Genomic DNA, 21832 nt, shown 5'->3' with positions numbered 1-21832 from the left:
CGCCAGTCACAATGCCCCCTGTAGATAGTGCCCCAGTCACAATGCCCCCTGTAGATAGTGCCCCAGTCACAATGCCCCCTCTAGATATTGCCCCAGTCACAATGCCCCCTCTAGATATTGCCCCAGTCACAATGCCCCCTGTAGATAGCGCCCCCAACGCTGCCCACCGAAAATAACAAAAACGTTCTCACCTGTCCCCCCGCACCATCCTCCAGCGATGCAAAACTGGTCAGAGACCAGGCAGCGTAACGGCGCAGTCGGCGTGACGACGGTATCAGCCCTACTGTGTCATTACTAAAGCACCGAATGGCGAAGACTGCTGTAGAGTAAGTAATTGTATCCGCGTCCTAAGGACGCGGATACAATTGGGTGAGAGGTCCCGCTTCACCCCGGTCCTCTGAACCGGCTGTAATTTTAACAGCCGATTTGGGAGAACTGGGCCCCCTTTCAGCCTCGGCCCTTGCCCAGATTGCCCTCATTATAATCCACACCCTGCTAGCAATGTCAGAATATTATCATTTGTACATAAGGAATACACACATATGATGCATTAGGAGTGTCCGTATTCTGGCCAGTGCAAGTTTTGAGTACGAGTCTTGGCAGCTACCCAGCTACATATCCACTATCCACAGGTAGTCACTGTACTCTCTTATGGTCACTTAACTACAGAAGTGCTGACGGTGTGTATGCTTGTATTACTTAAACACTACCAGCATTTCTGCCCCATCACTTTGTAGGACAAGATGGCCACCAGTCCCCAGCAATGGAGCATCAGGAAAGTAAATATAATTTTTTTCCATATGCATTGTGGAAGAGGACAAAAAGGATGAAAAAAGTACATCATCTCCCTTCCTGAAGCTTTTATTAATCTACTCAAATTTTTTCTTGACCTAATGGAACTACCCCCTAATTGGGCATATGGACTTTATAGAGGTGGGTTCCTTGCTCCGGATCCCCCTCTATGAGATGGAGCAGAGAGCTGCAACAAATAGTAGGTCTTTCTCTGGAGGACACGTGTATTATATGGTCACCCATTGATTTAAATGAGCACCATGAAATACTACATCTGCTGCAGGGGCAATGTGTGGTACCTGGTGATAAGATGTGAATAACAGAGGGTCTACATTTAGAAAACATGTGGTCCTGATGGGATAACCTCTTTAAAGGGGGTTTCCACTCCTAAGAAATTGAATGCTTATCATCAGGTTAAGCCATCCATATCTGATCAGTCAGGGTCCGACTTCCGACACTCATGCTGATCAGCTCTTTTAAACCATGTCAGAATCTGCGCCAAAAAATGTCCAAAACCACTTCCCATTGATTTCAATGGGAGGCGGAGGTGTTTTTTTGTTGTTTTCTTCTGCGGCGCTTTCTCTAGGTGAGTAAAAGTTTTTTTTTATTTGTTTGGGGTGGCACTACCTACAAGGGGGGATATGTGGCACTACCAACAAGGAGGGGTATGTGGCACTATCTACAAGGGGGGTTGTGGGAGAGGGTGAGGCAGTCAAAAGTTTGCTATGGGGACCAGTCTTTCCTAGTTACGCCCCTGACCATAAACATGAATGGGGAGTGTAAATTCTGCACTAAATTCCATAAGTTGAGTTTTGTTGCGGTTTGTACAGTGTTTACGCAGCAGAAACGCTGTAAATACCGCTGTACGCAGGTGCACATAAAGTTTGCTACAATCAATGCTTCACACTAAATCCATCAGTAACACCACTGCAGGTTTCCACAGATTTCTGTGACTAATTTACCTGCATGTTTTTCGATTCTGCTGCAGAAAATCTGCGGCGTATCCTGCCTGTGGGAACATAGCCTGAAGACCGCTCACACAGAACAACTATGAGCCCGTCTTCAACCTAACGAGGAGCACCGATCACAGCCGAAGGCGCACCTTTGATTTAGCGATAGTGGGTGCCTCAGTACCCAAACCCCCACCGATTTCACAACGGGGGTCTCAGGATAAGGATGCAAGTGTTTAAGCCGATCCTTTAGCTACGAAGATAGAGCTGTTTACATTGACTTCTGTTGCTCTAGTTATAGAACTAGTTGTTATCCTGTATAGTCGTATCATTGGACAAACCTTTTTTTTTTGTTTTTTTGCAGATGCAGCTGATGTAGAAGAGTAAATTGGTTCTGAATTCTTCGTGATCTGGACTTTTTTGTACCCCTGCTGGAGAATTTCTGGAGATTCTTTATGGAGATGGTTAAGTTATGCGTGAGTTAATTACATCAGAACTCATCTCATGTTGCCAAGACAAGCATGTAGTCACAGACAGCAGATTCGTACTACATCACAGTTTTGTGCCTTATAAATATAAACTCGGTTCAGTGGAGACTTATTGAAATTTCTTTGTTTGATATCAATGTTTATCTCCATCTGGTATCAAGAAGAAGGAGCCTCCAGATGAGTGGAAACGTCGCCACCTTGTGGTCTGAAGTAGCATTGCTCCCACCATAATAATGTGTAAAATCAGTTGTTATTAGTCCAAAATGTTTTTCAGATTAGATAATTTCAAGCTTTTTATTGGGTTGGAATAAAGGATATGTATGGAGTGTCACAAATGGGCAGTGACAAATTAAGTACAGCAAATCTGTAGCAAACTATGGACTGTAATATAGCTTGAAACAAATAATCAATACTAACTATTGGATTTTTAATGTTTTTATTGGTTGGGTGTGTGGGTGTTTGTGTGTGTGTGTGGGGGGGGGGGGTCATGCTTAAGGTTATCACTTGAGCAGGTCAGACTTTTGTAATTCCTTCTGTAATGTCATGTAAATTGTATATACATATGTACAGCAGAGACTCTGGACATTTCAGCATTCTCAGTCTGATATTCGGAGCTGAATCACTACATAAATGCAGTGAATTTCCTTTAGTCCAGCATCTAATAATCCAGAAATTCTGATAATCTAGCATTTTTTCCAGCACTAAACTGTAATATAATGTGTTATTTCACAAGCCCATAGTTACATAGGTTGAAAATACAAACATGTCCATCAAGTTCAACCTCTCCCAGATTAATTACTAGTATACATCATCCAATGCTAAATTATTTATAACCCTCAATACGATTTGTCAGTAAATAATCATCTAAATCACTGTCAAATGTAAAGTGTGTGTATATATATATGTTCGCAATTATAGTATAACCGCTGCCTGAATGAATGATTAAAGAGAACCTTTCATCTCCCCATACATATGTAGCATGTAATGGGGAGGGCTGCACAAACCCTGGGGCACTTTACATTTTTTTCTACCCTCCTCCGTTATTTAGATATCGGTGCCGTTATATTTGGCGCCCGATATTTAAATAACCCCCTGAACTGTCAATGGGGCGTGTACTGGCAAGGGGGCGTGTTACTATGGCTGTGACACTGTCCAATCAGCTACGGACAGTGTTACAGCAAGAGCGAGGAGAGCGTGTGCATGCGCGCTCTCCTCTCTCCAGCTCTTACACTGTCCGTAGCTGATTGGACAGTGTCACAGCCATAGTAACACGCCCCCTTGCCAGTTCGGCAGACAAAATACAAGACTGATCTCTCACAAGAGATCACAGTCTTGTCTGCCAAGAGCTGAAGAGTGATTGCGTGCTCCTTCACACGGACCACATGGATTTTTAGCATTAGTTTTTTTTTTGTTTTGGTTGAGGAACACACATTGAGCGACATGGGAGATTATTTACCAAAATAAAAAAACACGTTGAATGCACCGTGTGAACCTTGCCTTACAGCTCCCACGGGAATTTTGAATGTTTTTTTTAACTTCGGAAGCCAGGGCTACACCTAGACCAAATTGAGATACAGCTGAAATCCAAATGAGTACATTGAGTTGCATGCAATCTTGGACTGTCACTCAAAAGTTAAAATCGATCAGTAGCGCTACAAAAAGTCTCAGTGTAGTCCTGGTCTAAATGGTAAATGAATGAAGCTAGGATAACTAGGTGACAACCAGAGTTGGAGCTGTAATAGTAGCCATAATTATTATCACTTTACTTTCTCCGATTTAACAATATACTATGTTTTTATTTTGAGGACTCGGCCAAGTTTAACGACTTAGGCAGAAGAGGACAATTTCAATGCTATGTGCACTTTTGTATCAGATTTATTTCTGCTCTAACTCATCTGAAATAAAAAATTATGCAATATTTCAAATAGTCTTGATTACAAAATATGCTAGTTTTGTATATGCAACTCCTATGCAGACCTATTTACACCATTCACAATACGTGGCGGCTGTTTCATACAGCTGACGCACGCCTGATATGGCCGGGTTTGGAGACAACTCCAATCCCAGGCGGTAAAATTATTAGATGCCGCTGTCACTAGCAACCGCAGCATCTGAGCAGTTAGACTCGGTCCCCCATTCGCATGGGTGCCAATCAGTATTAAGCTTTGCCAGAAACAAACGGCTCCGATTGCGGGCACGGCCAGCCGCCGTCTGCCACCCGCATTTTTCGGCCATGCTCCCATACAAAGCATGGGAGCACAGCCCGCAAAATGCAAAAGAACGGACATGTTCCATAATTTTCTGAACATTTCTTCGGCACGGACACCCATCCGTAGCGATATGGAAAGGTGTCTGCGTTCAATGGAAGTAAATGGGTCCGTTCAATTAAATCACTTGTGCAAGATTAAAGAAATCCTGAAGACCTGACCAGTTGGGGTTCCTTGAGGAAATGTTAGGGTATGTTCACACAGTTTTTTTAGAAGCTGAAAAACCAGTCGCTGACACCATCTCCAAAATTAGCTTGTTTTCTAGTCTTATTTTGGAAGCAAATTTTCATATGAAAGCCGTTTTGGACGCGGTTTTCGGCGCTCTTTAGTGCAAAAAACAGCGACCAAGCTAGTCGGGCTATTTTTCCAGCTTCCCATTGCTTTAATGGGAATTTGTGGCGCGCAATCCAAGATGGAGCAAGAAGCTTTTGTTTTTCAGCAACGCTGAACTAGTTTCAGCGAGCTGAAAAATTACTGCCGTGTGAACTACGACGCTGATTCCCATTAAAAGCAATTGGTGACATAAACGAGGCGTCAGAATCTGTGTACAAAATACGCTGTGTGAACATGGCCTTTAGAGGTAATCTAGGGCTGCCCCCTGGACGTGAATGTACATCAGACAACATCGTCTCCTGAAGTAGTCCCATAGTGAAGAAAGGTTGCAGTTCTGGAGCACATTTATATATACAGGTATACAGCTGAGTAAGTGTGTGCTGTGGGTAATGCAATGCATACTACTGAACAAGGTCAGGTTCTACCTGGTTTGTTTACTACCTTTTTTTCTTCAAAATAGGTTCAGTAATGTAATGTAGATTACAGCAGTTTTTTATTTAGAGAAACGATAATTTTTGACGGAGTTATGACCTATATTAGCTTTATGCTAATGGATTTCTCAATGGACAACTGGGCGTGTTTTACTAGATGACCAAGTGGGCGTTGTATAGAGGAGTGATATAGCTATCTTGCTATGTGCAGCCACATAAACACACTATAACATTACTGTAGTGTCATGACAATGAAAATACATTACCTCCAGCCAGGACTTGACGTGTATTCATTCTCCTGACCACTTCTCTGCGAGTTACAGCATAGCAGGCGTAGTCGCGAGAGATTACGCTGTAAGCGGTCATTCACATGTGCTGTAACTCACAGAGACGCTGCAGAAGTGGTCAGCAGAATGAATACACATCACGTCCCGGCTGGAGGTAATGTATATTCATTGTCATAACACTACAGTAATATTATAGTGTGTTTATGTGACTGCACATAGCGATATCGCTATCTGCAGTGTAAATGAATGGAGAGAAGTGCATGACGCTGATTGCTCACCGATTGGTCAGCATCATACACTCCTCTGTACAACGCCCACTTGGTCATATAGTAAAACACGCCCAGTTGTCCATTGAGAAACTCATTAGCATAAAGCTAATATAGGTCATAACTCTGTCAAAAATGATTGTTTTTCTAAATAAAAAACACTGCTGTAATCTACATTACAGCGCCGATCACATCATGTACAATATAGGGCATGAAACAATGGGAGGAAACCTCCAGCTCACCACCAACGCCTTCCACTCCAGCTTCGCTTGGATCTCCGCGACGGTCCACGGTGGAGAGCAAATGGAAAAGGAAACACTTGATCCAGCGCTGTAGGAGTGTTTTAAAAAGGAATGTATTCCTATATTTATTCAGTATCAAAAAGTATAAAATCGGACGTGCAAACAGACGTGGTGACAAGGCAGTTGTGAGTAGGTATTTTGAGACTCAGAATACCTACTCACAACTGCCTTGTCACCATGTCTGCTTGCACGTCCGACTTTATACTTTTTGATACAAGATAGGGCACTTATAATGTGGTGACAGAGCCTCTTTAAGTAATCATTACAGCTGATGATCCAATTAGTTTGCACCAATGTAAATCTGTCCTTGTCGTCTGGAAATGTAACAAATGCTTTTATAATTGGTTACCATTCATCACACTCATGTGGAGAAAAGAAGAGTCACTTATTGTACCATTATAGTGTCTGCACCCAGTGCCCAGGTGGGTAATAGGTGGATGCCTGTTGTTGGTGCTGGATCATGGTAAGTACTTTTTTTTTTCCACTGTGGCAGTAAAAGGAACACATTAGGCAAAACTGATACACCGTGTTATGCCATGACAAAGAACACCAAACAGAAAATACCAGAGCAGCAGTTTTGCCTGGAGTGATGCTTTAGTATTTTTATTCAAAAAGTGCAAAAATAAAAGAAGTCATAAGTATTTGCAAAGTAAAATTTATTCCTGTTAACCCACAGCTCAGATGTTCAAACAAGGTCCTGAAAACATCCTGACAATAAACATTAGGAATGTCTTAACCATTGTACAGTAAATACGGGGAGATGTATTAAGACGAGCTATAGTAAGATGCCACAAATGAGGCAAGCCTCTTAAAGCGACCCTCTGATCTCAGGACAAAATTATAAATATGATGGGGTATATGGAGTAATATTACCTGGTGCTCTCCAGTTGCCCACCTATGCTGTAGATCTGCTGTTTTAGGTTCTCAAAATGGCCACAGCACTTCTCAGACTGAGTGGAAGACACTCCCTCTGTTCACAGACTGGACAGAGCTGCTCACATGAGCAGCTCTTGCCAACCCGAGAACAGTGGGAGTGTCTCAGACTCGCAGTCTAGGAAGTGCTGCAGCGATTTTGGGACAGCACAAAGAAAACCCTAAAGCGGAGGATCCATGGCAGAGGGGGCAACTGGAGGGCACCAGGTAATATTACTCCATATACACCATCATATTTAAAATTTTGTCCTGTAACCAGAGATTAGCTTTAATAAATGTATTGCATCTTCGACTGTCCATGCAACACTGAATGAAATCTACGCCAGCCAGAAACAGGTGTAGATTTGCTCTATAATTTATGCCAATTTCTGGCATAAATTATAGTAAGTGTGCCAGGAGGCCATGCCCCTTTCCACTGAGCCACTATATTATGAAGTGGTGCGAGTGGAGGAAACGGCCCAAAAGTCGCCAATACTTTTTGGCCGTTTGCAATATTTCTACGACAGAAAACTGGTGTAGGAACATTGTAATTTTCCCCCATAGTGTTTCTATAAAATGCTTGGAGAGAGACAATTCTGTGTGATTTATCTTTATAGGCAACTGGAAACCTCGTTGATAGGTCCATGTACAGCGACGGCTTCAATCTCTACTCTTCCTCCCTTACAGAAAGAAAAAAAAACAATAAAAGATGTTATAGCGGAGTCATTATTTATGTAAGGATACAACAACTTTCGTCACCTGGACATAAAATTCCCCTGCAGCGGCCTCTGATTTAAAATGACCAGCATGTAATACTACGTTTCTCCTACAATGGCCAACCGTGTAATACACGGACAAGCCAGGTCCACTAGGGCTGTAGCCACCCTTTTTTGAGCAGCTCCCGACTATGGTTTATAAAGAGCGGTCCAAAGAGGCCCCCGCTAGAATGTCCATAAGCTCTAGTATAGGAAACACTGCTCCCATTATGCCTCAGCACTGACCAGATTTAAAATTCTTTATCTTTAGAGGATCTTGTCAACCCCCAAATACTAGTCCTTTTCAATGAATTAGAATATCATCACAAAGTTAATTTCAGTAATTCAATTCAAAAAGTGAAACTCATATTATATAGATTCATTACACACAGAGGGATCTATTTCCAGCATGTTTTTATTTTAATGTTGATGATTATGGTAACGGTTAATGAAAACCAAAAATTTAGTGTCTCCAAAAACTAGAATAAGCCCAATTTCAAAAATGATTTTTAATACCGAAATGTTGGCCTACTGAAAACGATGTACAGTACATGCCCTCAATACTTGGTCGGGGCTCCTTTTGCATGAATTACTGCATCAATGCGGCGTGGCATGGCGGCGATCAGCCTGTGGCACTGCTTAGGTGTTATCAATGCGGCGTGGCATGGAGGCGATCAGCCTGTGGCACTGCAGAGGTGTTATGGAAGTCCAGGTTGCTTTGATAGCGGCCTTCAGCTCGTCTGCATTGTTGGGTCTGGTGTCGCATCTTGTCTCAGAGAATCTATGGGGTTTAGGATCAGGCAAGTTTGCTGGCCAATCAAGCGCAGTGATACTGTGGTTATTACACCAGGTATTGGTACTTTTGGCAGTGTGGGCAGGTGCCAAGTCCTGCTGGAAAATGAAATCAGCATCTCCATAAAGCTTGTCAGCAGAGGGAAGCATGAAGTGCTCTAAAATTTCCTGGTAGACGCTGCGCTGACTCTGGACTTGATAGAACACAGTGAACCAACACCAGCAGATGACATGGCCCCCAAACCATCACTGACTGTGGAAACTTCACACTGGACCGCAAGCAACTTGTATTGATGCCTCTCCACTCTTCCTCCAGACTCTGGGAACTTGATTTCCAAATGAAATGCAAAATGTACTTTCATCTGAAAACAGGACTTTGGACCATTGAGCAGCAGACCAGTCCTTTTTCTCCTTAGCCCAGGTAAGCCGCTTCTGAAGTTGTCTCAAGGAATGTGACAGTTGTAGCCCATGTCCTGGATACGTCTGTGTGTGGTGGCTCTTGAAGCACTGACTCCAGCCGCCGTCCACTCCTTGTGAATCTCCCCCAGATTCTTGAATAGCCTTTTCTTTACAATCCTTTCAAGGCTGCGCTTATCCCTGTTGCTTGTGCACCTTTTTCTACCACACTTCTTCGTTACTCTCAACTTGCCATTAATATGCTTGGATACAGCACTCTGTGAACAGCCAGCCTGTTTAGCAATGTCCTTTTGTGGCTTCCCCTCCTTGTGGAGGGTGTCAATGACTGTCTTCTGGACAACTGTCAAGTCAGCATCTTCCCCATGATTGTGTAGCTACTGAACCAGACTATTGGATGATTTAAAGGCTTAGGAAACTTTTGCAGGTGTTTTGTGTTGATTCGCTGATTAGAGTGTCACACCATGAGTCTACAATCTTCAACTTTTACCCAATATTCTAATTTTCTTAGAGACTAAATTTTGGGTTTTCATTAACTGTTGGCCATAATCATCAACATTAAAATAAAAAAAATGCTGGAAATAGATCAGTCTGTGTGTAATGAATCTATATAATATGAGTTTCACTTTTTGAACTGAATTACGGAAATAAACTTTTTGATGATATTCTAATTCATTGAGAAGGATCTGTAAACTGTCAAGAAGAAAGGGTCTGTGCACAATTCTTGTAGTCACATTGCGAAGCTTTTCAGCCATCTTACTAAACAGAACAGGCTTACCAATACTTGCTATGATATTGCACTCTATAAACAATACAGTGGATTTCTTTAATCCAACATTTGATAATCCCGAAAATCTGGCACTTCTTTCTAGTACTGAATTGCAGTATAATGTGGAAATTTTAAAACACAAATCTATAGTATCATATTTTGTGTGTTTCCTCCCTTATGTAAGTTGAAAACTCAGTATACTCTATGCATCATCTTCCAGGAAATTTCTCGCCAGGCCTTTAAAACAGGCATGTAAGGTTTAACAAAATAATAGTTAGTATTTGTATTCCCCATAAAGTCACAATTCTGGGGTATCTTTTCTCAGAACTCTGCGTTGTGCTGTTCCTGTTATTCCTCCTACCTATGAATAAATTGTCAACTGGGTGTAAAGCTGGATTCACACAAGCATGTTACGTCCGTAAAGGACGGAACGTATTTCGGCTGCAAGTCCCGGACCGAACACACTGCAGGGAGCCGGGCTCCTAGCATCATAGTTATGTACGATGCTAGGAGTCCCTGCCTCTCTGCAGGACAACTGTCCCGTACTGTAATCATGTTTTCAGTACGGGACAGTAGTTCCACGGAGAGGCAGGGACTCCTAGCGTCATACATAACTATGATGCTAGGAGCCCGGCTCCCTGCACTGTGTTCGGTCCGGGACTTGCTGCCGAAATACGTTCCGTCCATTACGGACGTAATGACCTCGTGTGAACCCAGCCTTACCGTTTTTCCTGTTGAAGGCGTGACCCTACATAATCAGGCATGGTCAGCACTGATTGAACATTGTCATTCTATGTAGAGACACCCCCCAACTGGTAACACCCTGTTGCCAATTTATTAATAAATATGTAGGAGGAATAACAGAGGAACAGCACAATGTCCATATCAATGAAAAGATGCTCCAGAATTCTTATTTTATGGGGAAGAAGAGCATTTACTAAAACACAAGTCAGTAGAGGTGATAAGATTCTCCAGGGATGGGTTATAAAGAGAATCTATCGGCCTTCTTGCTATGAGAGCATTCCCATTTTAAAAGCTTTACATTTAATGTTGCAAAATAGTGTATATTTCTATATTTACCTATTTTGTTTATTTTTATCCAACTGTGTATTCCCCATAGCCCTTGGTAAATATATACACACACGGGTCAGAGAACTTTCCTATGTGACTAAGAATGGTCTTTAGGATCTATATCCTGTTGAAATGTAGAAGTGGGTGTAGATGAATATAACCGAAAAACAAAAACACAAAAAAAACACACTTACTCTTGGCAAAGCAACAACCTGGTAAGCCGCTCTTGCTGGGTAACAAGTCTTAAAAACTGTAAATATAAAGCATCCTTACAGTAAAGACAAGCATTCAGAAAGTACAACTATTAGCGGCTTTCAATGTGGCACAGCCACATATCACAACATGTCAGCGGAATGGAAGGACATGACTGGCCTGCACATTGCTTGGACCTTAAGGCCCTGTTCACAGTTTTTTTACAGGCAGAAAAAAAATCTGCTTTAAAATTCAGTCAGGAATTTTGAGGCAGATTTTGACCTGCCGGCAGAACACACCACGTTTTCCACCCGCGGCCATTGAGTGCCGCGGGCAAGAACGCGATCTCTGCCTCCCATTGATGTCAATGAGAGGTCACACAGACGGAAACGCCCAGGAAAGGGCATGTCGCTTTTTCCCACGAGCGGTTTTTACCATTGAAATCAACGGGGTGGGGGCGGGGGGAATGTCGGGCGTTTTTTGGACCGGATTCCCGACGTGACTACTGCATCAAAAACAGCGGCAAAATACTCAGTGTGAACTAGCCCTAAAGGGGTAATTTCATGAGGACTCCCCTTTAGACACACTGCTCGAGAACCCTCTCTTTATGCTGAAGAACTGCTAACAGAGCTCTGGTGGACCCAACATGGCAATGTATAACATGGTCAGCTCTTCATTTAAATGGCCAACATATAACACTACATTTTGGAAATGTATGGCTAGATGTTACCTCCTCTGGCGACATCAGATATTCGTCAGGGGTTTACAAAGCAGTTTGGTTGAAAGTAGAACACTTTCCCAGATAAAAAAAAGTAGTTATAGCGGCAAGGGATGTGCGTAACTCTTTGGCATGAGATCTTAAGCAAACATATATGGAGGTGATGTTAAGGTGTCCACATATTCTTATGTACTAGAATCCTGCGACACCAACAATTTCCACTAGCTATACATCCAGGTACTCGTCACCTGAAATATTCGGTTACATCCGGACTCTGGAACTATTTTGGGTACATGAGAATCCTGCTGTGTTCTCCAGTTATCTCATACTGTATTGAGCTACTGCTATGTTTAATGGTTGTGCTTTTAGAACTGTACTTGTATTATTAGGTTTCTCTCTGCAGATGATGGGGGATGATGATCTGTAAATGAATACTTCTTTCTCTATACTTACATTGCTTGTAAACTTCATTAACGTCATTAAAATCATTGATATCTGCCAACAACACGGTTGTCTTCACAACTAAAACAAAAACCAGAACATTTGCTATATTTTATAAAATGATTAGACGATACAGTTGATGCATGTAAAGTAAAATCTTTCCGTCACTAGTTTATTAATTCCCTATCTCGTAACTAATCTAATAGGCGCTTTGCTGCTGATAACTACAGTGTGTTTGTTTTTTTTTAAAAAAAGTTTATTATTTGCAAAGTTATGAGCATTTTTCTAAATATGGTAATGTTGCTCTAATAGCCAAATAGGAGGAGACTTTCTTTTCACTCTGGCCGGTGTAATGTTTTCTGTTTCCCCCTTTCCTGCCCAGCAACACAGTGTGATGATATAGTATACAGCTTCCATTCCTGACTGTGTATTCAACCGAGATATGACTGTTTGAATTGATCCCCCTTCCCTCCAGCCTCAGTCTCTCACACTGTGTGAAGCAGCTTCATGCTGATAGGACAGAGGCTGTGAGGTAGCTCCACCCATAGGAGAATCGCTGCTGTTACCTCCCACTTGTCTAGTGCGGCCTCATTTGCATATTTAGAAAAAAACAAAACTCATAACTTAAAATAATAAATGTTTTGGGACCCAATTTTCAGTGTGACAGCGCGTATTAGAATAGCAAGGAGATAGGGCATTACTAAACTAGTGACGGATCCTCTTTAAATAGAGATTGTCCAAAGTGGACAACCTACTTGTTGGAAAGGTCCCTTGACAATAGCCTGATCACAATGTATTCTCCTACTGGGACCCGCAGTTATCTGCTGTAATCTGTAGGAAAACCTTGCAGGAAGTGTTACATTTTCCTACAGCGCCACCACAGGGGAAATCAAGCATTACACAACATTAAATGAATGAGTTGTCTGTGTAACTCAGGACCTCCATAGATAGAGACACTCTTTGTTACCGCTGTCCACTCTGGCCTAGAGATGAGGATTCTGAACAGAGGACTCCCCTCTATAGAAAATCCATTTTCATATCCCTATGAGGGATATCGGAGTTTAAACAGCCAACCCCTTTAATAAGGAACAGCGCTCTATAATAAAGATATGAAGCACTGTTTCTTTGCCAAGTATTTTAGGCAAATTTTACCAGTTAATTACCCTGTTGGTGTCTAAGAAAAAAATTAATTACAGCAGGGGGGGGGGGGCACTTGAAAATAAGGCTAGATTGACACGAGCGTTGGGAAACTGACATGAAAAACGTGACAGATCTGTGAAAACGGAACAAAATAGGACAGGTTCTATTTTTCAATGGACCCTTCACACAGTCCATTGAAAAACAGCCGTGTGAACGGACGCATTGAAAACATGCGCCCGTGTGACAGCTGTTGTTTGATTGGCCGTCACATGGACGTATTCAATGCTCGTGTGAATCAGGATCAAGAAAGTAGAATGGTTCCTGTTTTTTAGGACAATCCATTTCATGATCAGTTTTAGTAAATCGATTACTCATAAACAAGTTATCTGCATCCATGAGCAAGTTATGTGGACCACAGCTCGTTTATTAAAAACACACACGAACAAGTCCCATATAGAAAGTCACGTGTACATGAGAACATACGTACCATTGCTGTAATCACATCCTGCTGCTTTAAGAATTTCACCCATGTTAACCAATGCCTGGAAACAATGTACACATTATAAATGGTTATATGGCACTATCCTTATATTGTAAAGACAATTTGCTATATATTCTCTAAACATTGTAACAATATCAGACTCAAACTACAGGCTAAATATGTCAGATGAGAATCATCCCGACTGCAGAATAATTCCTATTCATTACACTATGACCTAGTTCACTAAAATAAAACAAGATTAAAGGGTTATAACAGTTCCAGCAAATAAATGTTATATTATTTTGTAAAGTTAAAAGCTGTACAATTTTCCAATATACTTTCTGTATCAATTCCTCACGGCTAAACTACATTGTTTACTTCCGGGGATAGACATTTGTCCAGGTCATGCGATACACAGGTGCTCGGCTCATTACAGTCAAGGTTGCCAACATGATAGGTTTATTTTTTTCAGAACAACTTCTCCAAAAATCACAGACTGCAAACATTTTTTTTTTATGGACAAAACCATAATGAATCAAAGATAAGTAACATATGTCCATAGCTCGGAATAGTGATATGAACACATTAGCAGTTGACCTCTAAACCAATGATAAATTACAATCCCAACAATTGACACACACTCATTGAACTTCAAAAAAAAAAATCACGGACGCATCAGTTTATTATTTTTTTACGGACACTGGAAAAAAGACCCTTATTTTTACGGACTGTGCAGGAATTTACGTATGGTCGGCAACCCTGGTTACAGTATGTGTATCAGTGGTATGTCTTGAAATAAACTGAGCACGTGGGTAATAATAGAGGGGGGTGCCAAGTGGGAGATCCCCTTACCAGGCAACCCCATTAAAGTATAGAAAAAAAAATATCAAAATGAAAAGTGTTGTAGATGGAAGCTAGTTGGTTTGTTACTTTTATTTTCTAACTGAACGCTTGTTTTCACGATAATTGGCCGATGTAAAAGGACCCCAACAGGAGAGATGCGTTTATAGTGTTACTATCCTGCCTCATCTAGGTGTCCAGCAATACAGCGATCATTAAATCCCCCACCCTCTGCTAATAATGAGATGACCCTGCTCATATGTCCTAACCTTTTCAATGAAGCTTACAAGTCAGCTGCAGAAAACAGCAAATGTCAGACTATTGTGTTTGCTCTAGTGGCCAGTGTAAAAACGGCAAAACATTTTATTATATGGATAGTAACAAAAAAACAATTTTTTTTATATTGAAAACCTGATTTTAATAATATGTCATTTTCTGATGATACATCCCCTTTAAATGCATTCACATAGGACTCCCCCTGATCACAGTTATATGGCATGTCGACTTGTAAAATGTAATCAGATTTTTAATGTTGATGAACATGTGAACAAGTAGAATAAAAAATGTACTTTACCTGCTTTGCCTCAGGCTTAACCCCGCCGGGCACCAGCTGTCCACTTACAGGATCCATCCCGAGCTGCCCAGACACGTACACGGTCTTATCCACCACCACTGCTTGGCTGCAATACAGAACACAAGCTGTCCATTACCCAACACTTATGTTTTACCAAACATGTACCAAAACAGGGTTTTTAATAGTAAAATGTATTACAATTGTGCTTTCTTTTTTCAATTTGCGTGCAACAGTGGTGCTGTCAGAACCAAGGCCATTATTGCCCTAAGCAAACACAACCCTAAAAACTTGCAGACCACCTAACATCTATAAATGGAGGCAAAATATGTACAGCTACAGGCGGAGAAAAGTGTGGAGGAGGCAGAGGCGATTTAGGATAGTCTCTGCCTTCCCGATCACTAAATACAAAGCGCTTACTGAGCACTGCTGGTATAAACAGATTGTCGGGGGCCCTGGATGGGCTGGAGTTTACAGGATGAAGGCCTCGTGCACATGGCCATATTCGGGATCCATATCATATGTATCCCTTATACAGCAGCAGATCCACGCTGTATCTTTCACTTCAGACAGAGGCACACAGAAGATTTTCTCATAGATTCAATGCACATTGTTAAAGGGTGTATCCATGATAAGGAAATTATTAAAAAAATATCAGACCTTTCTATGGGTTGTGTCTGGTATAACAGCTCAGCACCATCGGGGGAATAGAGCTAAGCTGCAGAACCACACCCAACCTGTGGACAGGTGTGGTGCTGCTTTTTGGAAGAAACCAGGCATTCTTTCCTAATTTTGTACATCCCCTTAGGCCCTATTCACACGACTGGGATTCCCGGCTGTGTGGCGGACATTCAAAAAAAGTCTGTCACACGGCCGCAGTAGGAACAATAGACCCCAAATGGGGTTATTCACATGACCAATTTTTTGACGGCCCGGTAAACCGGGCCGTCAAAAATTGGGACATGCCCAATTCTGGCCCGTTCTCCCGGCCCCCATAGAAGTCTATGGGGCCGAGTAAAGCACAGCTGCCACTTGGATGTGATCCGAGTGATGGACGTGCTTTCTGACGCTCGTTTGTTCTCTTCTCCTCATAGTGCGAAGTGCTCGTGAGAAGGAGGAGATTTTTTTTGCTCCCTGCAGGAGCGGAATCCTAATCCCCGGCCACAGCGTTGCCGAAGCTGTGGCCAGGAGTTCCGCTCCAGGAGAAGTCCCTGGCTTCACGGTCCATATATGGACAGTGACGTCGGGTACTTCTCCTGGAGCGGTCCCCTAATCCTGAAGCGGAATCCCTGGCACGGTGGCCGGTGTTTCTGCTCCAGAAGTACCTGACTTCACTATCCTTATATGGACAGTAATATCAGGCGGAATCCCTGGCGACAGCGGGCGACGCAGTGGCCTGTGATTCCGCTCCCTTAGAAGTCAATGACGTCACTGTCCATATATGGACTTCTCCTGGAGCGGTCCCCTACAGTAGCGCTATCTACAGGCCGAGGGGTGCCAAGTACAAGGGGGCTGTGTGGCATTATCTGCAGAGGGGGGCTGTGTGGCATTATCTGCAGAGGGCAATGTGTGGCATTATCTACAGAGGGCTGTGGCAATACCTACAGAGGGCAGTGTGTGGCAATACCTACAGAGGGCAGTATCTACAGGGGGGCTGTGGCAGTATCTACAGTGGGCAGTGTGTGACATTATCTACAGAGAGAAGTGTGTGGCAAAAAAAAACAAAAAAAAAAAAAAAAAAAAACTTGACAAATAAAATTCATCCATTTAAAAAAAAAACAGGGAAAAAAAACAAACTGTTGCAAAACATGTCAAAATCGGCCGTTATAAACACGGCCCGGAACGGAAATGAAGACTGATGCAAAACGGCCAAAACGGACGTTTTTATCGTCAGACACTCGGACCCTGTCGTTTCAATAGAGCCTTAAACAGTTTCTGTTATCGGAGTCCTGAGGTGGTTAGGTGTTCAGTGATACGGATAAGTACTCACTCATGATCACTACTGCTGCTAATCTACAATGAAAAGGAGAAGTACCCAAAGCAATGTAGGGAAATAGTTAATATGTGTAATCAAGGGAGAAAGTGCAGCATGTAAATGTATATTATCTGGAAATACAACTGTTGAAGGGAGAGTTTAAGGCTAGGGCTACACAGCGATTTTTGCCACAAAACAAGGCGTGCGGCCAAAGATCACGGTGTCGCTCTGCCTGTATCACTGGTAACGATAGTCAATGTAGTCGCTTTGTGACCTGCAAGTTGCTGCTGCGCAAGTCCCATGGAACTGAATGATAGCTACGGAAATAGCTCAGCAAGCTACGCTTTTTTCGTACTCCCAATCATATAGTCCGGTGGTGGCTGGGAGGCAGCTGCAGCAGAAAAAGCTACAACGGGGTTCCTGTGGATTTCATGGATGTCCCTGATGGGAAAACCCCTTTAATTTTAATTTCCTGCGATGCAGGCAGGGGGCGACAGCGATCTTTGGCCGCACAATCATGAGCCGTATAGCGATCCTTGGTACTAGATCGGTACGGCTCATGCACAGAGCTGTATGTGGTGAAATGTGATAATGGTGTGTGAAATGACTTAAAGAGGCTCTGTCACCAGATGATCAAATCCCTATCTCCTATTGCATGTGATCGGCGCTGCAATGTAGATAACAGTAACGTTTTGTTTTTTTTAAAAACGTTCATTTTTGGCCAAGTTATGAGCTATTTTATATTTATGCAAATGAGGTTTTCTAATGGACAACTGGGCGTGGTTTTTTTCGTATGTCCAACTGGGCGTGTATTGTGTTTTTAACTGGGCGTGTTTACTTGTTTTACTAACTGGGAGTTGTGACTAGAAGTGTATGATGCTGACGAATCAGTGACCAATCAGCATCATGCACTCCTCTCCATTCATTTACACAGCACATAGTGTTCTTACTAGAACGATGTGCAGCCACATACACAAGTGTCCTGATAATGAATACACATGACCTCCAGTCTGGACGTCATGTGTACTCAGAATCCTGACACTTCTGAATCTTTTCTGTGAGATTCCAGCAAGCCACGCGTAATCTCGCGAGATTACGAGGTAAACGAGATTTCGTTTCCCTTGCTGGAAATCTCACAGAAAAGATTCAGAAGTGTCAGGATTCTGAATACACATGACGTCCAGGCTGGAGGTCATGTGTATTCATTATCAGGACACTTGTGTATGTGGCTGCACATCGTTCTAGTAAGAACAGATGCTGCTTGTAAATGAATGGAGAGGAGTGTATGACGCCGACTGGTCACGGATTGGTCAGCGTCACACACGTAAACACGCCCAGTTAAAAACACAATACACACCCAGTTGGACATACGAAAAAAAAACACGCCCAGTTGTCCATTTCAAAGCTCATTTGTATATATATATATATATATATATATATATATATATAAAAAATAGCTCAACTTGGCCAAAAATGAACGTTTTTCAAAAAAAAAACAAAAAAAAAAAACAGTTACTGTTCTCTACATTGCAGCGCCGATCACATGCAATAGGAGATAGGGATTTGAGAATCTGGTGACCGAGCCGCTTTAAAATCTAACAAGCAATCCGTAAATATATTATTTTTACTAAGAACATTTTAGAGGCTGGAAAATAGTACATACCTGGTCCTGCTCTCAGCGGAGAAGTGGATACAATTGTATCCAGTCTAGGGAAACACTGAGCTAAATCTATAAGCAGCAGGTAGTTTGCTACAAGGTATCAGTATGGAGTCCAGTCTATATAGCTCACAGAGCATGGTCTAGACTGGATAGATTTGTATCCACTTTTTAGCTGACAGCATTCACTGACTAAGCAGAAAACATGAAACACAAATATTAGGACATCGTATAACTTTTCATTATACAGGGATTCTACATTAATTACGTAAACCTGAAAACTCTTGAAAGTTTTACTTTTGCTGGCGGGTAAATTTTCAGTATACATTTTTAGACGGATCAACCTTTTAATATATGATTACTCAGCAACAAAAAGTTAATAATTACCCCCGATATCTGTCACTTATAAAAGGTTATTGCATTAACCATTTCATCAATTTAGAAAAGTAACTGTAGTGTCACAGAGAAACGCAGTGCGTCAGCACTAGGGCAGAGAGAACGGTGGTGGGGGACGCCGGAGGACTCCAGTCTGACTGGACAGACAAGGAAACTCCCCTCGGATATTGTTTTACTTATTTACAGGCAGTTTAAAGGTCGTCATGCCCCTGGCCGGAGGTAAAAGATATACGACTTAATTATCAGGATCAGATGCTGGTTCACAAAGTCATATGGAGCGGAGCTAGTTCCTACAATGCAAGTGTACAGTAGGAAAGCTGAAATTGTCATTTATTAGGACTAGATGAAAAAAAACAAAAAAAAACAAAAAACGCTGATATAAGTGAAGAGCATCCATTATGCCAGTGTGAACAGAGTCTAACTGATGATTGGTTATATAGTTGTTTAAATGTAGAGTTTCACTTAAAAAGAGGTTTGTTTTTTTTACCATCTCACCCCTTAATTTCTATCATATTTATGTCAATTATAAAGCACTATGTTTTATCACATTAAAGTAAATAACTAACATTTTCCCAGATCTCTGGCTTTATGCTCAATCTTCCGATCAGTGGTGGGACTTTTAGCCTGAATTCACTTAACTGCTCCAGGTTTCCGAACCATTTGCTACTATGCCATTGTGAATGGCACACTGGGCGAATTCACATTAGTAGTCACGTGCAACATGTGAGGATCCGAATGACTATCGTCCACAATTATTTTACGTTCAGTCCCAAGACAAGGGCTCGGGTGTGCACGGAAAGATATCAGTTGAATAGTATTGTCCGATTAATTTCTATGGGGACTGACTGAGGTGGTTGGGCTATGTGCACTCCTGGGAACCCATCCAGGGGATTGTCTCACTTATTGGTGAGAACAAGTGTGCAAGTGGAACCCAACATGTCCAGGGGCAAACTAAAACAATAGGACGCTGTAGAAAATTTATCTCCAAAATAAATGGATCCAAACCATTTTTTTTAAAAAAATACTTGTATTTGGTCGCACTGCTAGCTTTTTGTGAGCATTTTAGTCAACACTGCTGTTTTGAGAGCAATATAACATAAGCTCCTTAATGGAGTTGTCCGTTTTTTACAATCCTTCTTAATTGAACCGTTCCCCAAAAATAGGCTGATCATAGGATTACGCTTGCTGGGACCCCCACCGATCATTTGCAATCTGTGGAAGAACCTGGTAGCCACCACAGGAAATTCCCACCACAGGGTAAATCGAGCATTACATAAATCAATGGGCCATTTGTGGTATACTGGGTCCTCCAGGGAGAAAGGCATTGGCTAACTGATGAATGTCCCAAAGGAGGGACTCAAATAACAGATCTGAAAATTGACTTTCTATACAAGACCACTCCTTTAAGATTCTTTTCTATAAGAATAAATAAAACTACTACTATATATAACAAACGCTTAACTCTTTTCTGCCTCACGAGGTACATTTACATAATGGGAACTATGTAGTTCCCACAAAATAATATAAAAATACAGCACAGTGATGGCTCCTTTACCGAGCAGTCATTCCCAGTTCCGGATGTATTATACAGCCTTAACCCCGCTCTAACTGCTGGGATCGGATAGAATTCTGATCCCGGCCATTAAACTGCCTAGGTGCCGGGGTCAATGCTGACTGCATCATCCAAGTGGTTAAGTAAGGTAGAGGGAAGGGGCTCCCTCTGTCATCCCATCAACCCCCCCCCCCTGATATGCGAAGGGTGAAAAATTCCAGAATTGCTGATTTTTGTTAATGTCACATCCCACAAAAATGGAATTGAAAAAAAAATATGTATGCACCCCATGGTACCAATGAAAACTGCAGCTCGTCCTGCAAAAAAACAAGCCCTCACACAACTTCATCGATTGCAAAATCAAGAAGTTATGGCTCTCAGAATATGGAGACACCAAAACAAATTATTTTTTTAAAGACTTTTTATTGTGCAAAAGCAGTAAAACGTAGATAAAACTATATAAATTTGGTATCGCCATTGTCGTACTGACCCACAAATAAAGTTAACCAGACATCTATACTGCACAGTGAACGAGTAAAAACAAAATCCCACACAAAATATACATATGTACCCCAAATTGGTGACAATGAAAAAAACAACATGGCCTGCAAAAAACAAGTCCTCATACGGCTATGGAAACGGAAAAATTAAAATGTTATGGCTCTTGTAATGTATTGGTAAAAACAAAAAAATAATCACCGCATCCAGAAGGCCAAAATAGGCCGTGTCCTTAACCCCTTGCGTACCTTCGCCGTAATAGTACGTCGCTGGCCGCATATGCCAGCGTACCTTCGCCGTACTATTACGTCGAAGGATCAAACTGTCACTCTGTGAAATCACAAAGTGATAGCGACATGGCGGCAGCTGTCAGTGATAGCTGACCGCCTCTGTTGCCGTGCTGGGGACAGATCTGCATGCCCCGATGTCGGCGATTGCTGTGATTGGTCAGTCTTTAGAGACTGACCAATGACAGCTATCTATGACGTAGGAAACCGGAGAAAGCTCCTGTCAGCGTCTCTGATCTCCTCATTTCTGTGAGA

General features: G+C 42.0%; 2 protein-coding genes across 5 annotated transcripts in view; one reads left to right on the top strand and one right to left on the bottom strand.

The window, feature by feature from the left end:
* The window catches only part of ERICH5 (glutamate rich 5), a 35949-nt gene extending 33601 nt beyond the window's left edge, over positions 1-2348 (top strand). Inside the window, exon 4 of the mRNA XM_075828066.1 lies at positions 2107-2348. Within this exon, the coding sequence (XP_075684181.1) occupies positions 2107-2129 (23 nt within the window). The 3' untranslated portion in view covers positions 2130-2348. The remainder of the gene's footprint in view (positions 1-2106) is intronic.
* A 4407-nt stretch (positions 2349-6755) lies between these two features.
* Positions 6756-21832, bottom strand: part of RIDA (reactive intermediate imine deaminase A) — a 29337-nt gene continuing 14260 nt past the window's right edge. For all 4 annotated transcript variants that reach the window (XM_075825959.1, XM_075825961.1, XM_075825960.1 and 1 more), the window contains 5 exons: positions 15216-15321; positions 13808-13862; positions 12193-12261; positions 11024-11079; positions 6756-7708 (listed from right to left, as the gene is read on the bottom strand). In XM_075825959.1, coding sequence (XP_075682074.1) covers positions 7640-7708; positions 11024-11079; positions 12193-12261; positions 13808-13862; positions 15216-15321 — 355 coding nt within the window. In that variant the 3' untranslated portion in view covers positions 6756-7639. The remainder of the gene's footprint in view (positions 7709-11023; positions 11080-12192; positions 12262-13807; positions 13863-15215; positions 15322-21832) is intronic.

The sequence above is a fragment of the Rhinoderma darwinii genome, chromosome 5 (assembly GCF_050947455.1).
Source record: "Rhinoderma darwinii isolate aRhiDar2 chromosome 5, aRhiDar2.hap1, whole genome shotgun sequence".
In the NCBI taxonomy this organism is placed as follows: domain Eukaryota; kingdom Metazoa; phylum Chordata; class Amphibia; order Anura; family Rhinodermatidae; genus Rhinoderma; species Rhinoderma darwinii.
This window is presented reverse-complemented; position numbering and strand designations above follow the sequence as displayed.